General features: G+C 47.8%; 7 protein-coding genes across 7 annotated transcripts; 3 read left to right on the top strand and 4 right to left on the bottom strand.

Annotated features, from left to right (window-relative positions):
- Positions 1–253: 253 nt before the first annotated feature.
- N7447_005124 (fgaFS/easG family protein) lies at positions 254–1,205 on the bottom strand (the record flags this gene model as incomplete). Its single annotated transcript, XM_057229386.1, has 2 exons — positions 254–708; positions 785–1,205. The coding sequence occupies 2 exons, from the start codon at positions 1,203–1,205 to the stop codon at positions 254–256; spliced, it is 876 nt and encodes a 291-aa protein (XP_057084476.1).
- Positions 1,206–1,581: 376 nt separating this feature from the next.
- Positions 1,582–3,186, bottom strand: N7447_005123 (uncharacterized protein; the record flags this gene model as incomplete). The annotated part of the gene is made up of 5 exons (XM_057229385.1): positions 1,582–2,021; positions 2,219–2,499; positions 2,572–2,796; positions 2,848–3,030; positions 3,089–3,186. 5 exons carry the CDS (start codon positions 3,184–3,186, stop codon positions 1,582–1,584), a joined length of 1,227 nt encoding a protein of 408 aa, XP_057084475.1.
- Positions 3,187–4,038: 852 nt separating this feature from the next.
- On the top strand, positions 4,039–6,186 carry N7447_005122 (MDR family MFS transporter; the record flags this gene model as incomplete). Its single annotated transcript, XM_057229384.1, has 9 exons — positions 4,039–4,305; positions 4,357–4,433; positions 4,493–4,544; positions 4,612–4,786; positions 4,837–4,860; positions 4,914–4,985; positions 5,041–5,544; positions 5,598–5,758; positions 5,815–6,186. 9 exons carry the CDS (start codon positions 4,039–4,041, stop codon positions 6,184–6,186), a joined length of 1,704 nt encoding a protein of 567 aa, XP_057084474.1.
- Positions 6,187–6,882: 696 nt separating this feature from the next.
- Positions 6,883–8,130, bottom strand: N7447_005121 (uncharacterized protein; the record flags this gene model as incomplete). Its single annotated transcript, XM_057229383.1, has 2 exons — positions 6,883–7,486; positions 7,670–8,130. 2 exons carry the CDS (start codon positions 8,128–8,130, stop codon positions 6,883–6,885), a joined length of 1,065 nt encoding a protein of 354 aa, XP_057084473.1.
- Positions 8,131–9,163: 1,033 nt separating this feature from the next.
- On the top strand, positions 9,164–10,498 carry N7447_005120 (uncharacterized protein; the record flags this gene model as incomplete). The annotated part of the gene is made up of 3 exons (XM_057229382.1): positions 9,164–9,189; positions 9,253–9,596; positions 9,672–10,498. 3 exons carry the CDS (start codon positions 9,164–9,166, stop codon positions 10,496–10,498), a joined length of 1,197 nt encoding a protein of 398 aa, XP_057084472.1.
- A 322-nt stretch (positions 10,499–10,820) lies between these two features.
- Positions 10,821–12,266, top strand: N7447_005119 (alpha-mannosyltransferase; the record flags this gene model as incomplete). Its single annotated transcript, XM_057229381.1, has 1 exon — positions 10,821–12,266. The coding sequence occupies one exon, from the start codon at positions 10,821–10,823 to the stop codon at positions 12,264–12,266; it is 1,446 nt and encodes a 481-aa protein (XP_057084471.1).
- Positions 12,267–13,442: 1,176 nt separating this feature from the next.
- N7447_005118 (uncharacterized protein) lies at positions 13,443–18,050 on the bottom strand (the record flags this gene model as incomplete). Its single annotated transcript, XM_057229380.1, has 3 exons — positions 13,443–14,062; positions 14,114–16,621; positions 17,519–18,050. 3 exons carry the CDS (start codon positions 18,048–18,050, stop codon positions 13,443–13,445), a joined length of 3,660 nt encoding a protein of 1,219 aa, XP_057084470.1.
- Between the last annotated feature and the right edge of the window lie 1,459 nt (positions 18,051–19,509).

Raw genomic sequence — 19,509 nt, 5'->3', positions numbered from 1 at the left:
TACTACTTCAATAATATCAATATCGTTGCAAGATATTCATCCCAAACATACATGCAGTATAGTGCCATCTGTAATAATTCCACATACTACACGATCTACACGAGCTAAGTTGATTCCCATGTGTTTCGTATTGTATATATAGCCTTTTGAATTCCTTAATACAAGTTTATGAGTTGTACCTTGAATGCTTGGGGGTAAATATCGCGAGAATTATAAATAGTCATGTAGGGGAACATCCCGGCTACCGAGTCCCTCATTCACTGACTGACTTCCACACCTCTGCATTCTCGTGTGCAAAAAGATCCAGGGTCCTGGGGGCCCTTCCCGTCACCTTCTCCACGTCATCGTTCATGCGAGTTTCAATTCCTGTCGATGCCGCAGTTTCCAGGCTCGCCAGGAGCCGAGCATAGTAGTCAGAGACCCCAAAGCTGACCAAGGCTTCATACCGCTGGTCCCCAGACAGCTTAACATGCTCGATAGAGCGCCCCAGCGCGGCGGAGAGTTTCTCCGCCACCTCGTCGTAGGTTAGTAGCTCCGGTCCCAGCACGCGGTAGTCGCAGTTGTGTGATTTGGGGTCGGTGATGGCCCGGAATGCGACCGCGGCGATGTCAATAGCACTCACGAAGGGAATTTTCCCATCGCCACAGGCCGAAAATATCTTGCTGTGATCCCGGATGACAATACTAGGAGCTTCATCGGAGAGATTTTCTATGGGTTGAGGTAATTCCATGGTTAGCTAGTGTACCGAAAGACCATCAACACCCACTTCGAGGCAGGTACATACCCATGAACCAACTGGGTCGAAGCACACAGTAGTCGACTCCAGTGTCCAGGAAGTGTTGCCACACCATCCCCATGCCCGGCTTCGACGGCTCAGTAGTGCTACCCCCCACCAGCACAAATCTCTCCACCCCATGTTCTTTGCGTGCATAGTCAATAAACTCGTTCATAGGTTTCCAGGGCTCGTCGACTAGCGGTTCTATGAGATAGACGGCTGAGATGGTTCCGCCACTAGAGAAGCGGAACTGGAAGGGTTCCTTCCAGGTGGACTGGTCCAGCCAGTCAAATTTGACAGCCGGCATGCCAGAGGGGGCTGCGGAGTGACCGCGACGAGAGGCCAACAGGAAGGGAATGTTCTCATTTTGAAGGAAGCGGGCTAGGCGGATTGAAATCTTGCCTGTGCCGCCAGTAAGAAGGACATGCATAGTTACTGTGTGGTTTGTGTGTAATTTGAAGAATATGAGAGAGGAAAGGAGTAAGAGACCCTTGAGGCTGCTTGATTGAGACCTGCATTATGTCGACCGCCAGCACAATATAACCAAAGTATCAAAACGAGCCCGATGCGCTCCACCGGCTATAGGACTTAAGGCCTAATTCCGGTTCGGTAGTACCCCAGACCCGCTATTTCCACAAATACACAAAAGCGTCGACTTCAATGCAGTTGATCGTTCGGACCCCAAAGACCGAACTACGAGATAAGCCTTAAGTCCGATCGTACATTCTTTGGTGAACTTCAGCATGCCAAGAAATCTGGAAAAAAAATGTAGAGGCAAGCTAGGTCCCTTTTACTTGTGAGGTCCATTACGTGTCGATATGGAAAGGGTCGCCCCATTGAAAAATGTCCGCAAACCAGCCATCTGCTGGTAGATCAAAACCGCCCTCATCTGCTTCAAGAGTATTGTTGTCCGAATGTTGATCTTTCGTAATGCGCGGAATTAAACCAGCCTCTTCAAACTTCCTCCGCCATAGAGCCTCCGTAGCTCTCAAAATTTCTCCTGATTGGGTGTACATGTCACTTCCATCCGTGTCCATCCCGATGGCCATCGGTACAGACGCATAAAGAGATGCGCATCGCTCGATTGATCTCAGAACGTCGATAATATGTGGTATATCGCCACGATTCCATGATGGGTCTTCCATGAGTGACAGGCGGTAGAGAATGTGGGTGCACCGACCAAAATGTAGATGTAGGATCATGGTATGAGAATAAACAGCCTCTGGAGCGAAGGTGACGAAGTTTTCTATGCAGTGTTTAATAGCTTGTAGGCATGCAAAGAAGCATTCCGTCCTTCCAAAGTCCAAGCAGCCCATCTGTTCGGACATTTCTAGCGGGTACAAAGGTAGCTCGTTGATCAAGGCCTCCGTGAAATACACATATGACAGAACAATTTCTTTCGAGTCAGCGTAAATGGGACCCCAGGGAATCACAGTCACTTACTATTCCCCAAAACCTCTGGCGGAGCTGATGATTTGATCTTATCCAGAACACCTCGCAAAGATTTGACATGAAGGGCCCGGTGCGACTTTGTCTGCGGGCAAGGATCCTCAATTTGTCGCCAAGTTGAGACCTCATGGAGGTCGCTCTTCAATTTTAACAGCTGGGTGAGTACTACAAGTACTCTGTCCCCGGGTACTCCAGGGTGTTCACCCAGGTCTTGCAGGCAGCCCTCCATATGCACCGTCCATTGCACAGGCCTATTATTCAAGAACCAAGCAATCCTATGTAAAGTAAGTTGGGAGCCGCAACCAGACAGATATATAGCGACAATTCCCTTGCGGAGGATATCTTACGTGGCGCAAATAATGTAGCATCCTAGCACTGCTCGCCGCTCCTCATTCGTGCGGTGGTTTAACTGAACCCTTTCCTTGATGGGATGAGAATAAGCTTTGCATGCATCTAATTCTCGGCAGGGAAACTCTCGAAAGGACCTGTCAAGTTTCAAGTCGGACAGAAGGGACATGGCGATATTGGCAAACACGGCCAGAATAGATTTGCCACTATACTTATCGGACGCCCTGAGCAATTAGCCTCTAGATCGAAGGATTATGTAGACAATATCGACTTACCAAGAGAGATAGGCGATTAATCCAAGTAGAAGGTCCAAGTTTCTTTCCAGGTCTACCAAAACCTTTTGCGCTAAAGTTTCACGAATTCTGACCTCAATGGCGCGCTGCTGTACCACGGATTTACAACCGTTGGCCCAGATGGAAAGCCACAACAGCGGACGTTCCCTTTGCAGTTGGACGGGTCTTTCAAACGACATCAGTGAGACAACAAGTAGCCACAATCTTCTCATTTTCAACTTACGTTGTCGTTGAAGAAATGCAGAAAAAGGGGAAGTTATTGAGGTGCTGCTGCTGAAAGGTCGCCAAGTATTGCTCTGCTTGAGCTGTAGAAGGTTCCATCTGTGAGAGAGGGTCCGTGTTCTGCGGTGTACGCTGAGCTGGTAACGCATTCTGACAGGCTCGAGGGGCAAGGGGCTTATTCCTGGACCCTTTCTCGCCAGTCCAATATTCAGCAGGCTGAGTTGCAAATGTTGAGCGTACCAATGGTGCGCTATTCGGGTAACTAGAACTCCCAGAAGCCTGTGATTCTAATAGGTCCACAAGATCATCAAGTCTATTTTCGAGATGTGCCGTCCTATATGCTGTTTTCCGGGAAAGTCGTTTCCGCACCACAGTAGATGGCTCACATTCTTGCTTCAAGCGATGACATCGCTCGCAGTTGAGCCTTGGTCCTCTCAATATGCATTTGCATTTGGCCTTATAGCAGCCGGCACATGCTCGGCCGTACGAGGCGGACTCTCGAACCTTGAACGTGCCTTTTTCGTCATTCATGAAAAGGCTTATCTTCAAATTTGCGGAGATAGAGGTGTTCCGAGAGAAATCCCGGGAGAATTTTCGCAAGATCTTCGGATGAGTTTGATCATCGAGGCGCTCAAATGCCCAAATGACGGTAAAGGGAGCGGCGGGATTCACCACGGATCTTTATTATTCCGACCCCGATCTATAGGACTACTATTAGGACGGCGGGATTGGCGTCCGACGCATGGTAGTGATTGGCTACTCTATACAATATTACTCCTTTGTTCCTACTTTTTAGTTGAATAAGCCATCTACGGCGGGATTCGCAATTAACAAAAGTATTAAAGTAAGGCTGTAGGGCATCTTCCAAGATGAAACGAAACAAATATTACTAGAAAACATCTCGCGAATTTCGAGATCACTGATCTAGTTGTCCTCAATCATTAAGCTAAAATGGCAGATCCAGCCCTAACCCCAGCCGAGACCTCCCTATACACCACCGCAAAATACACTCCGGACTTTCAACCTACATCCGAAGACGGTGGCCCTAAAGATTTATGTTGTTCAACAGATGGTGCAAAGAAAAATTTGGAGAAGGATTCTTCTCCTGCGAAAAGTGATGAACGAGAATATCTCATCGGTCTCAAGCTTCTGTTCATGCTTTCTGGGGTTACCTTGGTCTGCTTTTTGGTTATGTTGGACACCTCCATTATTTCAACCGTGAGCTCTCATTTGCCCTTCCTCCCTGAGTTCTTTTGACACACTCGGCAGGCAATCCCTAGGATGACCTCAGAGTTTCATTCTCTTGGTGATATTGGATGGTATGGCAGCTCGTATCAAATGGCTAGGTGAGTCTTTTCAAAAACTAGCTTATCGGCCAGAGAACTCATATAAATTTACATCTCAGTGCTTGCTTGCAGCCTCTCGCAGGTCGGGTCTTTTTTAACTTCAGCACCAAGGTATATCTCTCAAAAATCCCTGCACCCAATCAACTCCATGATCAATCAGAACTCACCATAATAACAGTGGGTCTTCATGGGTTTCTTCTTCGTCTTTGAACTCGGCTCTCTACTGTGTGGCATCGCAAATTCTTCCAAGATGTTTATTATCGCTCGCGCAGTCGCTGGAATGGGGTCTGCCGGCTTGATGAACGGCGCTCTCACCATCATATCGTCTTGTGTTCCACTGCACAAATCTCCACGTGAGTGGCTAATAGCTCCCGAGCGATAGGTGCTTGCTAACACACTACAGCTCTTATTGGGGTGATGATGGGTTGTCAGTATCTCTTCATACACAAGGATCCGTATGTCCGCTAATATGGAATGTAGTATCTCAGCTTGGTACCATTGGCGGGCCTTTGCTCGGGGGTGCTTTTACAGAGTATTTAACCTGGAGATGGTGTAAGTAACTTAAAGTCTCGGCGTCGGGCTCATTACTAACTGAAGTTCTTGGAAGGCTTTTACATCAACCTCCCGGTAGGTGCTCTGGTCGCGATATTTCTTTGTTTTATCAAAATCCCCGACCAGGTCGCCAAGCCTTCGGTACGATTGGCGCTCGATACAATCCTTCATAAGCTTGATTTGATAGGGTTCGTTCTCTTCTCCCCTGCGGCTCTACAGTTTCTGCTCGCATTGGAATACGGCAAAAACAATAATTCATGGGGAAGTGCGACTGTAATTGGTCTGTTCAGCGGCGCTGCCGCCACGTTTATCATCTTTCTGCTCTGGGAGCATCGCCAGGGAGATCAAGCGATGATACCACTGAGGATGGTTGCAAAAATGCAGGTTTGGACTAGTTGCATTGTCATCATGGCCATTTTTGCCATCACGCTCTGCAGCTCCTACTATCTACCCGTCTATTTCCAAGCTATAAAAAACAACTCTCCAATGATGAGCGGTGTCTCAACGCTCCCCGGTATATTATCTCAACTGTTTGTTGCAGTAGCATCGGGTATTTTGAGTAAGTCAATTGGTTGTTGTGAACATATGACCGATTATTGACACACTTCTTAGTTGGGAAAATGGGATACTATCTCCCGTGGACCATTTTTGGTGGAATTTCCACTTCTATCGGCAGTGGACTCTTGTCAACCTTAAATCCAGACACAAGCATCGGGAAATGGATTGGATATCAAATACTCTCTGGTGCAGGCCGAGGGGCTGCGTTTCAAACGGTACGTTCCCCTTCCACCCAAAACACGAGAAATATCATTGATGAATAGCGCCGAAGCCCCTCATTGCCGTTCAAAATACTCTCCCTCATACTCAAGTGTCAATCGCTATGTCGATTCTTATGTTCACTCAAACATTTTCTGGTGCAATTTTTCTCACTGCAGCAAGTGCGGTGTTTGACTCGGGGTTGAAGTCATTTGTACCCAAGTACGCACCAAAAGTCGACCTCCAGACTATAATATCAGCGGGCGCTACCGGCATTCAAAATGCGGTATCTAGTAGCGACCTTTCCGGTGTCTTAGTGGCTTATTCGAAAAGTATTAGTTATGTCTTCATTATGTCTGCTGCACTTGGTGTGCTCATCGTGGTCTTTTCGTTTGGAATGGGTTGGAAAGATATTCGAAGAGGAACGGCTGCCCCCGAAAAATGATAATGGAGCTATGTTATGGCTATGTGTGTCTATGGTATAGAATTCAGTCACTCTAGGCCCTGAACATAGCGGTCGGCTGCCCGGACTATATAGAATGTGGACCCTTTTAAAACAAACTAGGATCTTCATATAGGTATTGTTCACTTACTATCTTACCTTCCAAGGTTATCAGTAACCTCCCAGAGAATGCCATAACCCTCAAGTAGTCTTTGCGTCGACATTCTGTGTAGTTACCTCGCGTTCTTTGGGGTATGAAGCTATCTTTGCTCGATGGCTTGGTATCATGGAATTTATGTTAAACGTGGGTAATAGAGAACAGAAGTAAAGAAGACGAGAATAAGTCGGGAAAGAGAGTTAGTTCCTAATTTTCCCTAAGCACCCGATCCAGTCATATTGCTGCATTACTGACCTTGAATTGTTTGAATATTCTTATGTTCTTAAACAATTATAATATTCCGATGCAAAGGTGTAGATGCGATTTACCTATGTAGTTGATTTCCTCTGCCGCTTCTTGGCTTTCCATTATCTTTCCACCAGCTATAGGCTTTCACGCAACAGCAATAGAGGAAATAATATCAGAAGCAAAAGCCACAACCACGCCGGGTCGACAGAGACGATCCGCTCCTTGGATAAGAATAAGAGCCCGGATCTGGCTAGACAATTGAAAACAAGATGACATAAAGCAACGAACTTCTCTCAGCGCGAACTGTCTAGCCAAATGATCATGTGCAAAGCAGATGCAAATGCATTCAAGCCTGCATAGCTGACTCCCACAACCTGGGAATCTGGTCCGGGAACCCTCTGTTTGGACCTCAGATCTTTGACGGAGATTTGGCCTTGCAAGATATCGGATCGCTCCCAGAGTGCTGGTACACGCTCAGAAACATTTGAAATCGTCGCCCCGGTCCAATAGTCTACCGTAGTTCGCCAGTCTTCGCCGGCCAAATCAATCTTAACCAACGGACGGAAGTCAACATCCTTGAAAATCAAAATGACCGCATCTGGGCCAGCATAGTCCAACGCATACTTGAGTGAGGAAGTAGCGTATAAACCGGGTCCGAACTCGTTCTGAAGCGTGTATGAAGAGACGAGGGGCGCGAAGAGTGAGGCTAGGCTGACTATTGACGGACGTGATAAGCCCTTGTAAAGAAGATTGCCACCAAGTGAATTGATGAATGTATTCATCAAATCAACGTAATTTTCATCACGGTTGTTCTTCTTTCCCTTCAGTTTTGTCTTAACGCAAGAAATAGTTGGCGGAAAAGATTGGAGGCGCGCAGAGGGGAAGACATCTTGAATCCTGTTTTAAGTAGGAGTTGTTGTGAGATTTGGGGGAATAGAGCTGGCATAAGAAAGCGCGGAAGCCTGGCGTCGGACAGGTTCTTCATAGATCTTGTCCATGAATGTTGCTGGTATCTTCCCTTCTTCAAACAAAATTGAAACAATCCAAAGACGCGGAGAACCCTGTGGGATCGAACGGTACTCATCTGTAAGAACATATGCGGGATCGCGAATGAGCTCTTCGAGCTCTTCCACCCCCTCAAGCCAAAAAAGGCTTGACAACGGTCCGATGAACAAGGAGACCTGCTCGCCATCCTCATATAGATACTGTGATATCTCTTCTGGAATGACACCGGGGAATTCAATTCCTGCAGCCCAAACAGGTTGGTAGTCGGTTGCGTACAGATCTAGTATATCTCTCTCGTCTCTCATTGTGAAGGTATTTTGGTCACTTCGAGTTTGAGATGGAGTTGGTGGCGAACGGCAAGAGCTCTTCGAGGTGGAGTCGTTATCACTGGTCAATGACGGTGGAGTTTTGGAATGTGGGACGCCTGGTTCGGTCTCGGCTAGCGGCAGTGGTGGTACAGCAATAGGAAGACTGATACTAGACGCAACTGTACCAGGGGAAAACTCCCGCTTTCTCTTTGAACTTCGAGCTTCCATTGTCAAGTAACAGAAAGGTGAGGTTGTCAAGGAAAGAAAAAAAGACCTTGGAAGAACAGAAATGGAGAGTTGTTGTGGTGGACGGAATTACGGTTATGAAAGGTTACCAGCGAAATTTTGCTGGATTACATGTATTATACCAGAACATGTCAGGTGACCTAATAGTATACTCCCGATAAGCAAAAACATACACGTGACGTAATTAGCGTGTTGCATTTTAGTTATTGATGGTGCTTACTCAGGCCGCTCATGCCTACGCCCCGCAAAAAGGGCGGGTTTTGGTCACTGTATTCGAGCCCGCAGCTTTTCGGGCTAGGTAGTAGTCTCGAGTACAGCGACCATCAAAGCCTTTTGGGCAGTAGAAAAGCATCGTTACTTTCAACAGAATGACTAAATCGGTCTCCTGGGCCAGGTCGTTTGGGTATACTCTGAATTAGACTAACTAAGTGCTCATTAGTTAGAGGACTCTGAGCGGTCTCTGAGTAATCAGCGAGCATCCAATCAGACTCACTGAGTGCTCAGTGAGCGTTCATTAGATCTCACTGTTGAGTCACGTTGGATATATCTGAGCAGCTCACTGAGTCGGAGCGCGGACTGAAATCTACTCAGTGAGCCTGGCTCTGAGCGCCCTCATAAAACCGGCAGCTAAGATAGGAAAACCCCACCCGGCAGAGGAAATCAAGTACATATAGCTACCTATGTAAGTACTAACATGCCTTGTAATCAGTAAAGTCATGGCCGCACTGATAAAAGCTGCAAAAGCCATGGGCTGTGATATATATATGCCGGTCTAACATATGTACAGAACGCGACAGCCTAGTGAGCCCACATATACTCCTGCTAGAGGTCGCCCTACTTTTAAAATAGATTGGGTCTCACTGCATAGCCAAAAGGACTTGCCAAGTACTTCTGGGCTACGAGATGTTCTCTGGGATTCCCTACTTAAACCATCATACCATTATATCCTGATCTTAGATTTTTTTCCAGGAACATCTGAGCATCTTGCTACTTTCCCTGGTTTTTATTTTTCATCATGTCGTCCGACTCCAGGACTCCCAAGTATATCCACACAAGATAGCGGTGTATTCACCACTTCTCTGATTCTTGCTGACTCTCAAATAGGTCGATCTTCGCAAAGCCGCCAGTCAAGATCAGCGTGGGCAGTGACGAGCGCGCTTACTATGTCCACCGTGGAACGCTTGAAGTTCACCCCACATTCGATGCCCGATTGAAGGTGTCAACTAACGAATACGAGGATGCGATTGATTGGTCCGCTTTTGATGAGCAAACCATTGATTGCGTATTGAGCTTCCTTTACACTGGAGGGTACCAGGCACCTCAAGCGACCTCTGTGGCAGTTGAGGAAAATCAGGCAGATGTGGGGGAAGAGGCCCCAGCGCAAGACGGCGAAGGAGAGGGGGAAGAAGAAGTAGTGGATGAGACAGAAGAAGCGGATGAAGAAGCCGGTAAGAAATCGCCCCTCTTAGATCATACCATCTCATTATGGAGATGAGTGAGACACTAATACGCAGCCAATGCAGAACCACCAACGTCACCGGTTGCAAGGTCACCTTCGCATGCTTCATGGCCACCATCCCCACCCTCAAGGTCCCCTCCACCACCCGAAAGCCCTTCATGGCCAAACTCGCCTCCAATGTTTGCTGTACCTGCAAGGTCACCACCAGTTCCCGATTCACCCATAACCCCGGACTCACCACCATCCGAGACCCTATCCGACTGCGACATAAATGACCGACCCCTGACACCTTTGGAATATTGCGATGGGGTAACTCTGACTACGGAGCACACCTTGGCACCAAAGATTCTAGACCATGAAAGGAAGGAGCAATATCAAGAAGAGCCAGAACCAGAAGCCGAAGGAAACAGCGCCGCTGAGATTTATCTCCACGCCAAAGTCTATTCCTTCGCACGTCAACTCGACTTTGAAAAGCTGGAGCAATTCTCTCTAAACCGTCTGGCCGAGGTTCTTGTTGCCCTGGAACAAACAGACAAGGTCCTATTCCCATACTTAGTGGATGCAATCCGACTGATCTATCAGACGACCGATATTGCTGACGATGCGAGAAATTTGCTATCTCAGTTTGTGGCACTGCGGTACACCACGCTGGTTGGCGAGCATCTGGACGAACTTATCACAGAGGGAGGGGAGTTTGTGGTCGATTTGTCGCATAAGCTTGCCCGGAAGCTGACCACCATCTCAATGGCGTTTAAGAGGATTGAATACCTTACCCACAAGAACGAGGAGTTGAAAGCAGAAAGTGCAGAGAAAGATAAAGAGCTGAAGGCTTTGAGAGACGAGGTTAGGCGACCGGCACAGGGCTTTCCGGCCTTCACGTATCAAATTTGAAGTTGATACACAGATATAGTACATAGTTATTGTTCAATGGATTATCAACCGAGTTTTTATTTCTTTCAGGATCTCTTATAACAAAATGTCTACATCTAGAGACACTTTGATAGAGGTTTGTTGTCAATATTAAAGCAGACTGTGCAACCTAGGGATAGTCTTACAAGCTTACATTCTAGAAATGTCAGTCTTCCATTTTCGTGAGCTTTCTATGACTTGCACGGGTACCTGGCCCTCTCCGACGTCATTGGTGCGATCGTCGATATTAGCGTCCGATCAAGCTTCTGTGGGGTCAACGGACTTACATCCGAGACACTTCACGATGGTCCCGCCGATCCCGCGATTTCTGCGCATACGAATGCTGTTGGCAGCCTTGACACTCGTCATGTTTCTCACCTGGGCAATATTGGGATTCAAAATATACATCACCAAGCCCATCTCGTCACAGGCCGTCACAGGCCTGACACCCTCACATAAACAATTCTGGCGGGAATTCTATGCCCTGTTAGAAAACCACGCGCCGAACACAGAGCCTATCATCAAATATGAGAAGGCATCGACAGAAGGGTTCGATCCTCGTAATGCACCACCACGCCCAGATACCCTCTACGTTCCAGAGAAAGACATCATCACAATAAAAGAAGCGCATACCGGGTTCGTCAATGCAATCATCGACTCCCCGCCCGAGCTCCCTTACATCCACGGTACAAAAGGCATAGTCTCAACAGCAGGTGGCTTCTACCTCCCAGTGCTAGTGATATCCCTCCGCATGCTCCGCCGAACCGGCTCCACGCTCCCGATGGAAGTCTTCCTCTCCGACGAAGACGAGTACGAACCCTACATATGCGATGAAGTCCTACCCTCACTGAACGCGCGCTGCGTAGTTCTATCCCACATCCTCATCGCCGCCCCAGCCCGGATCCAGAAATATCAATTCAAGCCCTTCGCAATGCTCTTTTCGTCCTTCGAAGAGATCCTCTTCTTAGACGCAGATGCCTTCCCCCTCGAGAAACCAGAGCGTCTCTTCACTGCCGAGCCCTTCCTCTCCAGCGGAATGGTCACATGGCCCGATTTCTGGGCCTCCTCCGTTTCACCACTCTTCTATGACATCGCAAACTACCCACCCCCGCCAATGGAGCTGCGTCAGTCGACAGAATCAGGCGAAGTCCTCCTCTCCAAAAGATCTCACCTCTGCTCCCTCTTACTCACAACATACTACAACTATCACGGCCCCTCACACTACTACCCGCTCCTCTCACAAGGCGCCGCTGGAGAAGGTGATAAAGAAACCTTCGTCGCAGCCGCGACCGCCGTGCACGAATCCTTCTACCAAGTCAGCGAGTCTATTTGTGCCCTTGGCCACGGAACCCACGGCGGCATAGCCGGCTCTGCAATGGCGCAGTTCGATCCCGTGCAGGACTTTGCCCTAACCAGTCGTGGGATATGGCGTGTCAAAGGCGATGACGCCTCTGCACCACCTGTCTTCTTCATCCACGCCAACTTCCCCAAGTTCAACCCCGCCACCATCTTCGAGCCGCATGAGGTTAACCCGGCGTTTACGGATGAGGGTACTTACACGCGGGCTTGGACGCTTCCGGTGGATGTTGTACGCGGGTTCAATACCAAGGTTGATGTCGAGAAGGGATTTTGGGAGGAGATTACTTGGACAGCTTGTGAGCTTGAGGATAAGTTTGAGAGTTGGGTTGCGTATCAGGGAATCTGTGATGGGGTGAGGGATTACTGGTACACTGTCTTTGGGGAGGATTGATTGTATGTGCGAGCTGCATGGCATGACGATTTGGACCCCCTCGGGGCCTAATATGCAATGCCTATTAGGCATTATCGATCATTACATGGGTCTTGCCGGGAGGCATGACTGGTATTTTCCTTCCGGTTGTTGGCTTGGTTTGCGTGTACTGCCTTGTGTATGATAGTTAAAGAAATCAATCAAAAAGCAGCTAGCCTACGGAATGGAGAATTAATGGTAGAAGAGAGTTCAATACGCTAAATTTGCTAAAAGTAAAGGAATGACTATCACACTCTCTGTCTATCGAGCAGAGTGGTGTTTCTAAATTAGTACCTTCCCTTAAATTAGAATGTGTGGTGTTCCAATAATTAGGAACTTTCGGGTATAAATATGAGACCTTTTTCGTCTGTAACCAACATTTGTAACGTCGCCAACTTGTACAATTCCGTTGTCTCTTTTCTTGTCTGAGTTCTCTTATTAAATGATATTTGAACTTGTATCCTAACAGGAACTCGCCAGTCAAATTCATAAGGGGATCCCAGACATTGAAAGCCAAATCTCATGAACTTGCCAAGTTTTGCGGTGCGGATACCTCTTCGTCAATCATCAGGATCGTTGTCTACAACTCAGTCGAAGATCATGGCCCCCTAATGATAAGAAGCTAGTAACACAATGGGCAGGAACATCAGGATTCCAATGTGGAACAAATTTCAGCAAAATGGGAAAGCCTGCCGGAAAACCCCGAGAGTAATTTGTCTCAGCTCGGTGTTTCGCCAGATCGGAGCATTTTCAATTATTAGAGGATCTCTATAGGGGTAATCCGGATTATGATTTGTATACCCTTCTTTCTATGACACAGTGTTTCCAAACATACCTACATCGTACACTCTGTAAAGTTACATAACAGCAATTTGGCACCTAGACTAGAGTCCATGCCTAAGCGAGTGAAACGGCCAAGTTTGATACAGTAACCCTTGAATCCCACGCGTTCGATTCAACCGACTACGGAGGATTCTTCCAATCAATTTGAGGCACGCTGCCTGGAAGGTCCCCTGTGAGATATTTCTTTGTGCTATGGACTGTCTGCCGACTGGAAAGGGGCTTCCGGCCTCGTATATGAAGAAGCAAAACCGCACTGGTATTCGGTGGGCAGAGAGAGGGTTAGAAAGTTCTCTATTGCATTTTGAGAGATCGATTCTAAGGTGATTCTGTGCCCACATTGGCACCTTGGCATGCATCACCATACTCTCCACCCTGCGCATTCACGTCGGCACCTTGATCTAGGAGTAGTTGAACCACCTCTTTGTGGTGCCACCTTGACGCTGCCTGAAGTGCATTGCCATAGTGTCCACCCTGGGCGTTCACGTCGGCACCTTGATCTAGGAGTAGTTGGACCACCTCTTTGTGGCCATCTATTGACGCTGCCTGAAGTGCATTACCATACACTCCACCCTGCGCGTTCACGTCGGCACCTTGACCTAGGAGTAGTTGAACCACCTCTTTGTGACCCTGGCTCGATGCTGCTTGAAGTGCATTGTCATAGTATCCACCCTGCGCGTTCACGTCGGCACTTTGATCTAGGAGTAGTTGAACCACCTCTTTGTGGCCATCCATTAACGCTGCCTGGAGTGCATTGCCATAGTGTCCACCCTGGGCGTTCACGTCGGCACCTTGATCTAGGAGTAGTTGGACCACCTCTTTGTGGCCATCTATTGACGCTGCCTGAAGTGCATTACCATACACTCCACCCTGCGCGTTCACGTCGGCACCTTGACCTAGGAGTAGTTGAACCACCTCTTTGTGACCCTGGCTCGATGCTGCTTAAAGTGCATTGTCATAGTATCCACCCTGCGCGTTCACGTCGGCACCTTGATCTAGGAGTAGTTGGACCACCTCTTTGTGACCCCCCTTTGACGCTGCCTGAAGTGCATTGCTATACTCTCCACCCTGCGCGTTGACGTCGGCACCTTGATCAAGGAGTAGTTGGACCACCTCTTCGTGGCCATCCATTAACGCTGCCTGAAGTGCATTGCCATACTCTCCACCCTGCGCGTTCACGTCGGCACCTTGATCTAGGAGTAGTTGGACCACCTCTTTGTGGCCATCTATTGACGCTGCCTGAAGTGCATTGCCATAGTATCCACCCTGCGCGTTCACGTCGGCACCTTGATCTAGGAGTAGTTGGACCACCTCTTTGTGACCCGGGCTCGATGCTGCTTGAAGTGCATTATCATAGAATCCGCCATAGGCGTTCACGTCGGCACCTTGATCTAGGAGTAGTTGGACCACCTCTTTGTGACCCTGGCTCGATGCTGTTTGAAGTGCATTGCCATAGAATCCACTATGGGCGTTCACGTCGGCACCTTGATCTAGGAGTAGTTGGACCACCTCTTTGTGGCCATTCATTAACGCTGCCTGAAGTGCATTGCCATAGTATCCACCCTGCGCGTTCACGTCGGCACTTTGATCTAGGAGTAGTTGAACCACCTCTTTATGACCCTGGCTCGATGCTGCTTGAAGTGCATTATCATAGAATCCGCTATGGGCGTTCACGTCGGCACCTTGATCTAGGAGTAGTTGGACCACCTCTTTATGGCCCCCTTTTGACGCTGCTTGAAGTGCATTACCATAGTATCCACCCTGCGCGTTCACGTCGACATCTTGATCTAGGAGTAGTTGGACCACCTCTTTGTGACCCGGGCTCGATGCTGCTTGAAGTATATTATCATAGAATCCGCCATGGGCATTCACGTCGGCACCTTGATCTAGGAGTAGTTGGACCACCTCTTTGTGGCCCCCATTTGACGCTGCTTGAAGTGCATTGCCATAGTATCCACCCTGCGCGTTCACGTCGGTACCTTGATCTAGGAGTAGTTGGACCACCTCTTTGTGGCCATTCATTGACGCTGTTTGAAGTGCATTACCATACACTCCACCCTGCGCGTTCACGTCGGCACCTTGACCTAGGAGTAGTTGAACCACCTCTTTGTGACCCTGGCTCGATGCTGCTTGAAGTGCATTGTCATAGTATCCACCCTGGGCGTTCACGTCGGCACCTTGATCTAGGAGTAGTTGGACCACCTCTTTGTGACCCCCCTTTGACGCTGCCTGAAGTGCATTGCTATACTCTCCACCCTGCGCGTTGACGTCGGCACCTTGATTAAGGAGTAGTTGGACCACCTCTTCGTGGCCATCCATTAACGCTGCCTGAAGTGCATTGCCATACTCTCCACCCTGCGCGTTCACGTCGGCACCTTGATCTAGGAGTAGTTGGACCACCTCTTTGTGGCCATCTATTGACGCTGCTTGAAGTGCATTACCATAGTATCCACCCTGCGCGTTCACGTCGACATCTTGATCTAGGAGTAGTTGGACCACCTCTTTGTGACCCGGGCTCGATGCTGCTTGAAGTATATTATCATAGAATCCGCCATAGGCGTTCACGTCGGCACCTTGATCTAGGAGTAGTTGGACCACCTCTTTGTGACCCTGGCTCGATGCTGTTTGAAGTGCATTGCCATAGTATCCACCCTGCGCGTTCACGTCGGCACCTTGATCTAGGAGTAGTTGGACCACCTCTTTGTGACCCTGGCTCGATGCTGCTTGAAGTGCATTGCCATAGAATCCGCCATGGGCATGAACTGAGCTATTCAGACTAGACGACCCATCGTACCTCGCTAGGATACTCCATGCAATGGCCTCTAGTCCTAGAAACGATGCATAGTATAGAGGCGATCCCATATGAGGGAATTGTTGAAAACTGATCCCTCGGTTCCATGGACGGTCAACCTCGTATAGCATAATCCAGGTTAGGAAAGAATTTGCCTCCCTCTGGAAGAACCTCAACAAAAGCTCTTCAGCCTTTATCTTTCCCTCTTCGGATGCCTGATAATAGTGATACCAATGCTTGGCAGCGAAGTGAGCAAGTGGAAATTCTCGAAGCTTCACCTCATTCAGAATGCCGTCTGATAGCCTCGGGTCTAATAGATAAACTAGGCAGATTTGTGCAACTTCCGCGCTAGCAGATTCTCTTTCAATGGCAAATGTTGCAGCTTTCTGTTGACGAATGCGATCCGATTGAAGGTACTCTTGGACGGAGAAGTGAGCGATGCGAGCGATTGAGATTTTTCCCCTATCACTATCATTGACTTCCACAATCTCTATAAGACCGAGACAAGTATCAACGAGATCATCTTGTTCGTAGGATCTGTCCTCCCGATCTAGATACGGCGATTCACCAAGTTCTACCGCATGAGCGTCGATTAACTCATTAATAGTGAGAGGTTGAACAGATAAAGAGAGCACGATAAGCATACGCCGTACATCCTCAATATATGTTTCATCGATGCCACAAAGTATGCGTTCATAAGTCTCATCTAGATCACGAGGTAAGGTGCGTAGACATTCGTCAAGTTGATTTCGATTTCGAGCCCTTCGAAAAGAGTTAAGCTGGCATTCCACGTATCGAAACCTATATAAATCCTATTAGGGTATCTGAATGGGACCGGGATGAGATAATCCTTACACTCCTTGCGCATCTTGCGTTAACTTGTTTAGAATCTCGCCATGTCGCATTTTCCACCTCTTGAGCTTGGTGTCATTTTCGAGCTGATAAGAGACGAAATCAAAAATGTCGTTATTAATTCCCGAGTTTTTCATTGACAGATCACACTTATGGGAAGGATTTAGTGATCTTCGGATGTCAAGTTGGTCTCGACTGGTTACTAAGAGATGAACACCAGGTAAGCGCCAGTCCCGTATCTCTTGTATCACTCTTAAAACATCTTCTCTCCCGTTCTCTCGTGGGCACTCATCTAATGCATCAAGAAGGATATAGCTGTCCTGGAATCGTTGAAGAAATCTTCGAAGAGTTTGAAGTAGTACTTCCTTGGAGGGAGTGGACGAATTAGACAGTATACGGAGCTGGTCTAGTTCCCTTTCGCCATCTTGGAACTGCACCGATAGTTGTAACAACAACGTGCGTAACATCCCGTGAGCATCTTGCTTTGACTCGTCGCTAAAAGCGAAGTAGTAAAATGCGATTCCTATATCCGTCCTATGCTTCATCCCACGAGATATGTGTTGTATTATAGCTGAACAGAGGACCGACTTGCCACATCCTGTAAATCCATGAAGCCAGAGAAAAGAGCTTCGTTCTACCAGCCAGTTCGTAAATTGATGACTGTTGGTAAGCCAAAGTCCAGTTTTTGGATGGTGTTTGGCATAGACGGCGTCATGATTGACAGATGCATCGGGTGCCTGAAGCCACGCACGGATAACGAAAGAGATTTGGCTTGAGCTCATCCGCTCGAGAAGAGATTGGACAGTCGATATTTCATCCTCAATCCTATTGTGGCTTTTAAACTGTAGCACATTTAGTGCAAATAACAAGTTTTCGCGGATGTCGCTAACATCCTCTTCGATTTTCTGAATTGTACTTTTTCGGAACGGATAGGTAACGCGACGTCCAGTGACTTGAAGACGACCTTTCAAGCAGGTACCCGGTTCATTATAAAGTTTCTGGCACTCAGCCTCGAGCTCTCTAACTATTTCATGGCATCTCTGTGTAGCCTTGTCGACTTCTTGAAGTAGCCCTTCTGCGTTAGGCCGACTTTGACGTTGTTGGATTGCAATTTCTAGGGAGCGAAAAGTGCTTTGAAGGCTCTCCATATTTTGGGTGATCTTTGAGATATCAGTGTCTTGGTTTTTGTAGACTGAATAGAAATCCATCAAGGTTTGCGTCACCTGAATCCCAAGCGAGAGGAATCCGGCGATGCCAGCTGCGATCGAGAGAGGGTCACCCATGGTAGTGGATGGTAGGTTAGAAGATAAGAGATGTCTCGTGGAGGAAGTTTTAAGATGCGAGGCCAGGTGCCTAATGAGGGGAAAGGCCACGGGAACGAAGACGTGGGTAATGGGGGAAAATACGTTACCAGACCATAACACCTCTCTGTAAGGTGTTGGATACTGAAAGATCGTCCTATTCTTCTACTAGTAGTTACATGTTTCTTTATTTCCCCTACTACCACTTCCATAGGTATTTTCAAATAATAGGCTATACGAAAACGCCCAATATAAGAGATGTCATAATCCCTCCATGCTGTAGAACGGGCAGGAAAATAAACTGCCACAGCTAAATACGGCTAAACCTCGCTGTTCACACAAGCCGGCAAGTGCCACCGGAATATAGAGCATCCAACATAGTCAGTTGGTAGCGAGCTTCCATAAAATCCTATTCCTTCTGTATTATAGACTTTTATTGTTGAATCATTCATTCTTTATCTCTTATGTGTTGTATTCATTCGCTAATACTTCAACCCCTCTATAAGGATCTAATACGGGTTCTAATAAGGATGGAACCCGAGAGTGGAGTGAGTGGGTATATAAATTGGCAACCTAGCATACCAAGCATTCAGTTGACTTTGGGTAGTCGTTTTGGTAAACCTTTGGATTACCAGTATTTTGGCCTGGTGTTAGGCCCGCCCTAACAATTTTATAGGAATGGCTTTGAACGGGATTAACACGGCCGGGCAACGCATTGGATGCAATGAATCTGGGGATTTGTATGGTGGGAATAGCTTCAATTATAATTTCATTTACAATACATGGAGCGTCAAAAGCGCAAAAGCTTTAAGCATATTTAGGCATCAACCCTACAAAATTAGGCATTTGACCTTAAGTCGCTATGCGTGTTCCTAGGATATCGCTACAGGCCCGCATTCTGCGGAGATGATCATCGTGACGATCGAGCTTGGTGGTCTCGCTGTAAGCATTAGGCCCCTCAACCTCTTTACCTCTTGTCTTGCTCGTTTTGCTCCCTCGGGCATTGTTCTGTGTGTTGGGATTTTCAGTCACCGTCGTACCAGCCTGCGGCTCAATGCCTCGTCATCTCGCGATCCCCGAAGGGCCGCTGTACTTCTGCCATATATAATATCTACAATTCTTCTTCAAACCATCTGCACTGTCAAATCTTTTTGGTTTTGTCCAGTCTTCTATTGACAGCTCATCCCCCACGCACAACGTCGGACTACCCAGCGTATTTGACAAAGAACCGACCCGCCTCATCGTACCTGTCTTCAGGAAAGTATATGAGAGAACACAACATTATGCAGGATGCAGCCAGGAATTCAAAGATAAAGACCATGTGAAACGGCCTAAGAAGCATACCAAGAGTAGGCCATGACAAACCCTCCCAGACACCTTTGATATCCAGATTCCTAGTCTGTCTGCGATTGTCTTGCAACGGGTTCAGGGAAACAGCGAC

This window comes from Penicillium robsamsonii (assembly GCF_028829455.1).
Source record: "Penicillium robsamsonii strain IBT 29466 chromosome Unknown utg000003l_segment0_segment0, whole genome shotgun sequence".
Taxonomy (NCBI): domain Eukaryota; kingdom Fungi; phylum Ascomycota; class Eurotiomycetes; order Eurotiales; family Aspergillaceae; genus Penicillium; species Penicillium robsamsonii.
Note: the sequence above shows the minus strand (reverse complement) of the source record. Positions and strands in the feature narration are given on the sequence as shown.